Below are 9,973 nucleotides of genomic sequence, written 5' to 3' on the forward strand. Positions count from 1 at the left end.
CGTGGATAGCGCTCACTCACTGCTATTCACAGACGCTGGAGAAAGATGTGAGGAACGTGGACAACACTGCTGGAGCTTTGTGGGAACATTTCTGATAGGAAAAAAAAAAAATCTGTTGAACGAGGGATATTGTGGGGGCAGTCTTTATTCAAACGAAAGTATTTTTATTCTGATATTTGTGTATTTTTGGGGGATTACTGTGTTAGTAGTGGGGGTGTCTGATACACCTTTCCATTACTAACCCCTGGGCCTGATACCAGCTGTCATCAGTCCCAACTATCATTACCCTAATTGCCACCTCACCAGGGTAATCAGGAAAAGTCAGAATTGCTGCATCTAATGGCTTCACCAATTCTGGGGTGGCTGCAGGCTTGTATTGTTAGGCTGGGAAGGGGCCAATATCCAGAGATCTTTCCAGCCTGACAATGTCAGCCCCAACCTCATTTTCTTAAAATGTATTTAATAGATTAAAAAAAAGTAAAAAGACACCATTTAGTGCCGCATGAAAGGCATTAATGGGTGCATTTTTATAATATTTAGGGGGGGGGGGGGCAACATTAATCTAAGCTCTCCCATCTATAACATCTCTCCTTGAACTGCTTCCTGAGGACAGTGTGCTGAGCATCAAGTCACCGTGTCCTATATAAAATCCAATGACCCAGTCACAGTAGCCAACGTGGCTAAGGCATTACTGTGTATGGCGAGCAACTCTTGCGTGTTCATTTGCTGTCCAACAGCCGCGAAACATGAGGGGCGGGGACTCAAGCATGGCGCTCAAACACCAACGAGCCTACCCAACACCCCGATGCTTAAGAGTGAGCGTGCTCACCACTTGCCCTTGTAAACTTACCATTCCAGCTTTCACAACCAGTTTTATAAGGCCTCATTCAGACGTTATTTTTCATCAGTGTTTATATGCCAAAAACCAGGAATGGACCTTACAGAGAAAAACTATAATTGAAAGACTGACACCTTTTCTGTGTTTTTGACATACAATTACTGATGCACAACCATTTTTTTTTCTTCTTTTTTTTTCCCCCTTTAGATTGGTTAAAGGATTGGGAGGATTCATAACAGTTTCCAAAAGGAGAAAACGAAAATATTGGTTAAAGGATTGGGAGGATTCATAACAGTTTCCAAAAGGAGAAAACGAAAATATATAATCAGAAAAATAATGAAGACAAATACACTAATATATTAATTTACTTTATAAATTGAAAAATTCCATGACATTTTTTTTTTCAAAAATATCTGTAAGAAAATATTTATATTTAAATAGAGAAAACAATACGATTTCTACAAAAAACATTATCATTGTGGTATCTACACAAACGTCCCACTTAGGGTTTGTTGAAGACTTACATCCCAGAGCAAGGGCAGAAACTCGGCCTCTTATCAACAATGCAACAAAAAGGTTTGACATAAAACAAAAAAAAAAAGCAATCTATGCTTATACCCATGAAATGCAGGTTAGACAATACATCATGTTTATCACCCACACAATCTCCTCCTTGTTTTCATACTTTACTTGCGGACCACGAGGATCACAGAGCACTCGAATACCAGAGGACCATGTATCAAGGCATCCAGTATATGTCCCATATTACCATCTACTCCAACTTTACCTTAAAACAGGGTTGTCTTTGTCTAAAGTTTTTTTTTTTTTTATTTGGTAGAACTTTTATAAAGAGAACCACAACTTGCCATAAAAATGTATTTTTTAGTGGCATGTGAATGCCACTGTTCTAAATCCGTCACATTTATGGCAAGTGATAGGAACTCTAACTCCACCGGACAAGCCGTGTGCATACAGTGTTGTAATTTAGTTCAATGTATTAACTGTATGCAGCAAAGCTCCCCCTAGTGGTGACTGCCAGCAGCCAAAGTTTCAACATCCGTCAGAACACAGAATTCAGATGACTGGGGTATCATGAAATATTCCAAATTATGATCAAAACCAATATATAGCCAGATATTTAAAAAAAAAAAAAATTATAATATATATATATATATATATATATATATATATATATATATATATACATACATACATACACAAGAACTAACAAGTGCATTATAGCTGTTGCAGAGTAAGTGTGGGGGAAACTATGTTTTTTCAGCAAGACCACAGACAAGGAAACGTGACTCCATAAGGATATTTTACTCGCATCCCACTGACTTTAGTATTCAAGAATCGAGACCCAGAACATAAGACTTTATTGAACGTACAGACGGTTTTGTTATCAATCTCTCTGATCTGTAATTAAAGTCAGGGAAGAACCTGCAAAAACTATTCCAAAATGAAGAATATATATATATATATATATATATATATATATATATATATATATATATAATCATAAATTGGCTAAACTAGTCCTCCTGCTACTGCAAGGCTGGAGAAAACAGTCCTGTGTCTCAGGATGTCTGCAGTGTAGTAGTGACCCAGATCCTCAGACAGGAGTCATGCACCATCATTATCAGGGAGGTGAGATTATCAGCCTAAAAGTACACGGGGCGGGGGTTTGACTTGTCAATGACCTCAAGGCAGCCGGGACCACAGTCACCAAGAAAACCATTGGTAACACATTACACCGTAAAGGTTTAAAATCCTGCAGAGCCTGCAACGTCGCCCTGCTCAAGAAGGCACATGTGTAGGCCCATCTGAAGTTTGCCAATGAACACCTGGATGATTCTGTGAGTGATTGGGAGAAGGTGCTGTGGTCAGATGAGACAAACTGAGGTCTTTGGCATTAAATCAACTTGCTCTGTGTGTTGAGTAAGAGAAATGCTGCCTATGACCCAAAGAACACCATCCCCACAGTCAAGCATGGAGGTGGAAACATTATGTTTTGGGGGTGTTTCTCTGCGAAGGGCACAGGACTACTTCACTGCATCAATGGGAGAATGGATGGAGCCATGTACCGTAAAATCCTGAGTAACAACCTCCTTTCCTCCGGCAGGTCATTAAGGCTATGTGCACACGTTCAGGATTTTTCGCGTTTTTTTTTTTTTGCCGGTTTTTCGCTATAAAAACACTCACATTAAGCATCCTATTATTAGAATGCAATCTGCAATTTTTTTGCACATGTGTTTTTTTTCCACGGCGGAATCGCATTCCGGAAAAAAACACAGCATGTTCATTTTTTGTGCGGAATTGCGGGGATTCTGCACACATAGAAATGCATTGGTGGTCCCATTACTTTCCGCATGGGGCTATGCCAACCATGCGGGAAGTAAGTGGATCATGTGTGGTTGGTACCCAGGGTGGAGGAGAGGAGACTCTCCTTCAGCCCTGGGAACCATATACCGGTAATTGTAAAAAAAAAAAAAAAGTGATATTCTCGCGAGACCGTTACGTCATCTGGGGTCATTGCTGCAAGGCATTACTGGGACAGGAGCATAGTGAGGAGCTGAGAACATTAGATCTTTTTACTATTGATGCTGCATAGGCAGCATCAACAGTAAAAAGTTGGTCACACTTATCAAACACTATGTTTGATAAGTGTGACCAACCTGTCAATCAGTTTTCCAAGCGATGCTACAGATCGCTTTGAAAACGCTAGAATTCTGAAAGCTAATTACACTTGCAAAACGCTAGTGTTTAGCGGGAATATGCATGGCAATTCCACATGCGATATACCCGCGGCAGGAGTTGAGGATTTGCCGCGGAAATTTCCACGGCAATTCCAGACGCGTGCACATAGCCTAAAAATGTGTCGTGGCTGAGTCTTCCAGCAAGACAATGACCCAAGATACACAGCCAAGGCAACAAAGGAGTGGCTCAAAAAGAAGCACATTAATGTCATGGAGTGGCCTAGCCAGTCTCCAGACCTTAATCCCATAGAAAACTTATGGAGGGGGTTGAAGCTCCGAGTTGCCAAGCGACAGCCTCAAAATCTTAATGATTTATAGATGATCTACAAAGAGGAGCGGAGCAAAATTCCTCCTGACATGTGCGCAAGCCTCATCAACTACAAAAACGTCTGACTGCTGTGCTTGCCAACAAGGGTTTTACCACCAAGTATTAAGTCTTGTTTGCCAGAGGGATTAAATACTTATTCCTTACTGCAAAATGCAAATACATTTATATAGTTCATACAATGGAATTTTCAAATTTTATTTTTGATATTCTCTCAATGTTAAAATTAACCTACCCTTAAAATTATAGACTGTTCATGTCTTTGTCAGTGGGCAAACTTACAAAATCAGCAAGGGATCAAATACTTATTTCCCCCACTGTACATTATACTCCAGAGCTGCACTCACTATTCTGCTGGTAGCTCTAGGAACCTGTAGACAAGTTTGCCATGAGACACAAAGACATCAAATACAATTGTGGTTAGTCCTGTGGAGTAGAACACAGCCTATAACTCAGGATTAGGTTTCGTACAGTTACACTGTGCCCGCCTCTAGCTCCTCCCTCCTCTATAGAAATTTAAAAGCACCAACTGTAATCTCCTATCTCAGTAATGGGAAAATCTGTCTTCACTGAATACGGGATTTTACCGATGATTTGAGAGTAAATTTCTCTGATAAGATCTATTACAAAGTAGCTTATTTTTCCATTTGTACTATTGATTTATGAAACAAATATTATAATGATTGTTACTCTTTAAATGGATGTAATTTGGGCTTAAAAAAAAAAAAAATTTTTTTCTAATTCGGTTTCATTAAAAACGTGGGACTGGTTGCCTGATATAGCGGAGTTCTTCCCCAACACTTGTGGAGGAAAATCAGATCAAGAGCTCAGGTCTCTTCCATCAACCAACCACATGGGCCTCCATTCACCAGACCAGGGCCGAAGAGTCTCCTCTAGGCCTTCATCAAGCTGCTACATGGTGGTTCTACCCATTTCCACATCCTCCTGATGCATCACTGATCTGCAGCCATAATATGGGCACAAAAAAAAAAAATAAATAAAAAATTCTCCATTTTAGGGAAAATTCACACTAGGTGCTTTTTTCAGCATTTTTTTTTCTGCAGCAAAACCTGATCTTTTGGTAGGAAAGAAGCTGCAGGAAAAAAAAAAAGGGCATCATTTTCCTTGTTCTTTTATGCATTTTTGCAGCGGTTTTGGCATGCTAGGTTTGTCTGATTCCATAGAATCAGGTAACATGGCAAAACCTGATACCTCCGCTCTGGGTGCATTTTTTTCACCATCCATGCAAGTCAAAGGGTGAAAAACGCTGAAGGAAGTGACATGCTCTATGTAAAAAAAAAAAACACCATTGTGTGCGCATGAGACCTCTGAAATTTCATAGGCTTTGCTGGTACTGTAAACGCAGCTGAAAATTAGCATTAAAAAAAAAAAAAAAAAAAAAAAAAAAAAGGAGCAAAAACGCCTAGTGTGAACTTGGCCTTAGACTATGTTCCCACAATGAGTTTTCGATGTTGCAGATTTTCGGCACCAATTAGTTACTTGTTTCCAAAACAGTTTTAGGTATAGATTTTCCCCATAGACTTACAACAACGACAAAAAAAAAAGTATGTGCATTTCTGCATAAAGCATCGAAAATTCATGTAACCTGCATATGAGTATAGCAATAAAGTTTTGCCAAAAGCTAAATACCAGGAAGTATCAAAAACAATACAGCTTTATTTAAAGCATGACTTACCAGAAAAAAAAAAACAAAAAAAAAACGCACTTCACCTTTTAGGTGCAGAAACGCTTCAAACATCAGAAACTCCCCGAATATTCATCGTGGGAAAGCAGTCTAAGCCATGTTCATTATGTTACATCAATATTCGTAGCCAACAACCAGGAGTGGAACAATCAGAGGAAAAGTGTAATAGAAACCCGTCACCACTTCCGTATTTTTTCTCCCGCTTCTGGTTTTGGCTTAAAAATACTGATGTAAAAAATTGAACGTGGCCATAAGGTGCTGCCACTTTGGATCACCAGAAGCCTATACTACATTGGCAAGATGGCCTACCGTCCTGTTCACACAACACAAACTATTCTCATTTGTAAAATGAGCAATAAAATAAATAAATAAATAAATGCACATTTTTTTTCCCCCATCACATGTACTTAAGTTCTTGTGCTCTAGTACACTAAGGGCAGTCTCACACGTCCAGATAATTCCGGTACGGGAAACATCGGTACCGGAATTATCCGTGTCTGTGTGCCCGTGCGTTTCTGTGGCACATCAGTGTGGCACACGTGTGCCGCCCATGTGCCCACTGGGTACCACACGCACCAGCATCTGGTGCTGAAGCCCCATTCATATCTTCCCTGCAGCAGCGTTTGCTGTAGAGAAGATATGAATAATCGTGTTTAAAATAAAGATCTATGTGCCCACCCCCCTCCCACCCCCTGTGCGCCCCCCTGCTGTTCTTAAAATACTCACCCGGCTCCCTCGCCGGCGCTGCTTCCTGTCCTGGCTGCATCTTCTACTGTATGCGGTTACGTGGAGCCACTCATTTACAGTAATGAATATGCGGCTCCACACCTATGGGAGGTGGAGCCGCAAATTTATGACTGTAATTGGCGGCACCACGTGACCGCTCATACAGTAGAAGATGCGGCCAGGACAGGAAGCAGCGCCAGCCAGTGAGGGAGCCGGGTGAGTATTTTAATAACAGCGGGCGGGCACATAGATCTTTATTTTAAACACGATTATTCATATCTTCTCTACAGCAAACGCTGCTGCAGAGAAGATATGATTCGCGGCTTCAGCACCAGTGGGGGGGGGGGGGGGTTGGGACAGTGCTTAATCTAGCGCTGTCTCCTGCACGGCACACGGACAACGTGACTTTAATGGGTCTGTGTAATCCGTGCGCTCCCACGAACACTGACATGTCTCAGTGTTTGGCACACGGAGAAACGGTCCCAAAAAAAAATAAAAAAAAAAAAACCAATGACATCTGCACAGTTGCATTGATTTTAATGTGTCTACGTGTGTCAGTGGCTCCGGTACGTGAGGAAACTGTCACCTCACGTACCGGAGCCACTGACGTGTGAAACCGGCCTAGAGAAGTTGTCTACTACTTGGACAACTCCTTCTTATTCCCCTTGCATGGCCCCCATAAAATAAAGCCTATACTCCCTTCCTGTGCCAATGCCGTTCCAGCGGTGTCGCCACCCGCTCTACCCAGGGATCCCGTGCTGTTGTGACACGTGAGCCCATCGTCCAATCAGTGCGGGCATTACTGTCACCGCCTCCTGTCGAATTGAGCAGGAAGAGGAAGTGAGATCAGTTGCACGCCAAACAATTCAACAGAAGGTAGAGACAGTGACGCCGGCACTGATTGTGACACGTGACCCCAGCGCCCAAAAACAGCACGGGAGCCCCGGAGAGAGTACCAACACCGCGGGAAGGGCACCAGCAGAGTATAGGCCTCTATATTTTATTGGGCCAAACATTTAGATCAAGAAAGGGGTTGTCGTAGTAGTGAACAACCTTTATGCGAACATTGGTTTTGATCATGTGAACCCGGCTCACCTCCGAGTATAACTTTTTCAGGTCACTAGTCATCGGTGAGCCTGGGCCATTGTCAAAAATGTGTTAAGTTATTTCTAGCCACCCTGATCATCAGGATGCGTAGAATTTAATTCAAATTATATATATTTATTAGTATTAAACCATAGACATTCCACCAGACCTTGATACATGCCCCTCTGTACACACTGACCGCCCAGTGACACCTTCATTGAACCATTTCACTCCTCATTGAGCCTCAGTACACCCACCTTTTCCAAGACACGTCAACCAGCCATTTCAGACGCAAAGGGTTAAACTTCTCGTATGCAAAAACCATTCGCTGGCAACATCAACATGGCCAGAAAAAAAGAAAAAAAAACTGCAGTTGCATTTCCACGAGCATTACACATTGTCTTCTCATTGTCTACCAGATCTGAGATGAGAACAAATGATTTACCCTCACCCCCCTAAAAAACAGTTTTTTTTTCCTTCACCCATCTCCCAAAATTAAAGTGTACAAATCATTTTTATGGAGCATGAAACGTGACCATTATGCAAAGACCCAGTCACGAGAAGACGTGTGATGCTTGGAAAACAACTTGACAAGCTGCTCCGTGTTGTGCTCCTCGACAGAAAAAAATTAAAATTAAATTTAAGGAAATACATTTTTTTTTCCTGTGCTAATATTTGGTTTTAGAAGTGCGAAATGGATATTATAAAAGCAAATAGTTTTGGCGAAAGATAATATTCTTCATTTCAGTAACTCCCTTTCGTTACCAAACTCCACAAATGTTTCCGGCTGAATGCATAGTGCTTCTCAGTTCTCATCGACATCACGGAATCCGATTTATGACACGGGGGCTCCAAATCTGTAAAAAAAAAAAAAAAAAAAAAAAAACAGGAGCCTCTGCCGTAAACCTTGGGTCCACCGGTGAAGGGGTTAATGCCGAAGCAGAACTAATCAGCTTTCCTTTCACAAGCCATTTGAATAAAACTGCATTGAATCAGCCCAAAGGGGGCTTATAACATCTCAATTTCGCAGCCTTCAGCTTTAATCCATCAGTTGGCATTGTGATCAGTCCTGACCTCCTCGTCAGCATGGAGGTGGTTGGAGAGTTCCAGGAGAACCGCCGCCTTCCCGATCTGATCATTCCTCCTCCGTTCCATGATCAGATCCTCCAGACTTTGAAATTCCAACGTGTGGCTTTTCTTTTCGGACAGCTGGATCTTTAACCTGTAGGGTTGTTTGCCTATCCGGATCTCACCTCCTATCTTGAACTCTCTCTTTCCGTATCTGCACCAAGCTGCAAAGCACTCAGAGTTCCTCCAGCTCAGCTCCTGGTCTTTGGCCCCTACCTGCTCCATGGCGTTCTGGACCACCATCTCAGGGCTCAAAGGTTTATATTTATATTGGTCGTTGACTATCCTACCCCTCCGACCTTGGCTGGCATCGGTCATAAAGCTGTTGGTGATCTCCAGTCTGTATAAATGCACCACCTGAAAGTCACCCACGTACACCACCCAGTGGGGATACTGGTTCTTGGCCACAAACTCCACCAGGTCTCCAGGCTTGCATTTATTCAATAGGTTCTCCGGGGAATAAGTGCTCATCTGGTCCCCGGCCCCAAACCCTTTTTCATAAATACATTCGTCCCTATAATAAACCGAGCACTCCACCTCGTTGCAGTGATCGTACTGCAGATCCTCTTGGATGGTTCCTTGCTTGCCGGGGTCATGTCCAGGCTCCTCCAAGTCGTCATCATCTGCCGAGAATATATAGGAGACTCCGATCCTTGGTCCATCATCCTTATCCACACCTGTAGGATCGGCGGTTGGCACTTCTTTATAACTTAGATGAGTCAGTTTCTCCACCTGGTTGCCCATTTCACCTGGGGAAAAAAAAAAAAAGTAGTAGCCGTAAGAGTTCACATTCCACCTGTTGGATGCCAGGTGGCCAGTTGTAGGTGCTGGTGAAACCTGAGAAGTGCAACGAAAGCAAACACCCCAAGGGAGAGGAAAGGGCGGCTTTCATTTTCAGTAAGTGCTTTTAACCACTTCTAGACCAAGAAAAATAAATAAAAAAAAGCTACGAGAGATCTGTAGCAAGCGCGGATCACAAAGCTAACAGTCTCCTAGCCCACGAAGCAGAAGAATGAAGAAGTTTAGAACTTACCAGGCAGAAATGCAAGGCACGACCTTCTCTGCCACCTCTGTGAGCCAAGGTGTCTGTAGATACTAGCTCAGTGGGCACCATGGATGGATCATGTTGATCTCCGCCGTGCCCTGGTGTCTCTATAGTGGGCTGTGCCAGAGTGAAGCAGTCACACCAAGGGCTGAGCCACCAGCTACTGATCAGAAAGCTCCAGATCCGGCTGAGCTCTACAAGAGCACACACAGCCCTTAGCATTTAAAGAGGCAGTGCACCTTATTGTTTGCTTCCTGAACACAAGCACATACAGCTGCTCCCTCCCTCTGCTCCTCCATGCATCTGATTCGGATTAACTCCTTCCTGTCTGCGCGTCCCAGTTCATTCTAAATTTTGCACT

The 9,973-nt window shown here is 42.6% G+C and overlaps 1 protein-coding gene across 2 annotated transcripts in view; it reads right to left on the minus strand.

Annotated features, from left to right (window-relative positions):
• The window catches only part of LRATD2 (LRAT domain containing 2), a 31,147-nt gene extending 21,406 nt beyond the window's left edge, over nucleotides 1-9,741 (minus strand). The window contains exons 1-2 of one of the 2 annotated variants that reach the window (XM_069731892.1): nucleotides 9,601-9,741; nucleotides 9,105-9,316 (exon numbers count right to left, since the gene is read on the minus strand). Coding sequence is in view for 1 of the 2 variants with exons in the window: in XM_069731893.1 (XP_069587994.1) it covers nucleotides 8,487-9,311 (825 nt within the window). In the remaining variant the exon portion in view is untranslated. Of the gene's footprint in view, nucleotides 1-8,393; nucleotides 9,317-9,600 lie in introns of those variants that run through there. The other variant, XM_069731893.1, reaches the window with a different exon arrangement.
• Nucleotides 9,742-9,973: the final 232 nt, after the last annotated feature.

This window comes from Ranitomeya imitator, chromosome 6 (genome assembly GCF_032444005.1).
Source record: "Ranitomeya imitator isolate aRanImi1 chromosome 6, aRanImi1.pri, whole genome shotgun sequence".
In the NCBI taxonomy this organism is placed as follows: Eukaryota; Metazoa; Chordata; class Amphibia; order Anura; family Dendrobatidae; genus Ranitomeya; species Ranitomeya imitator.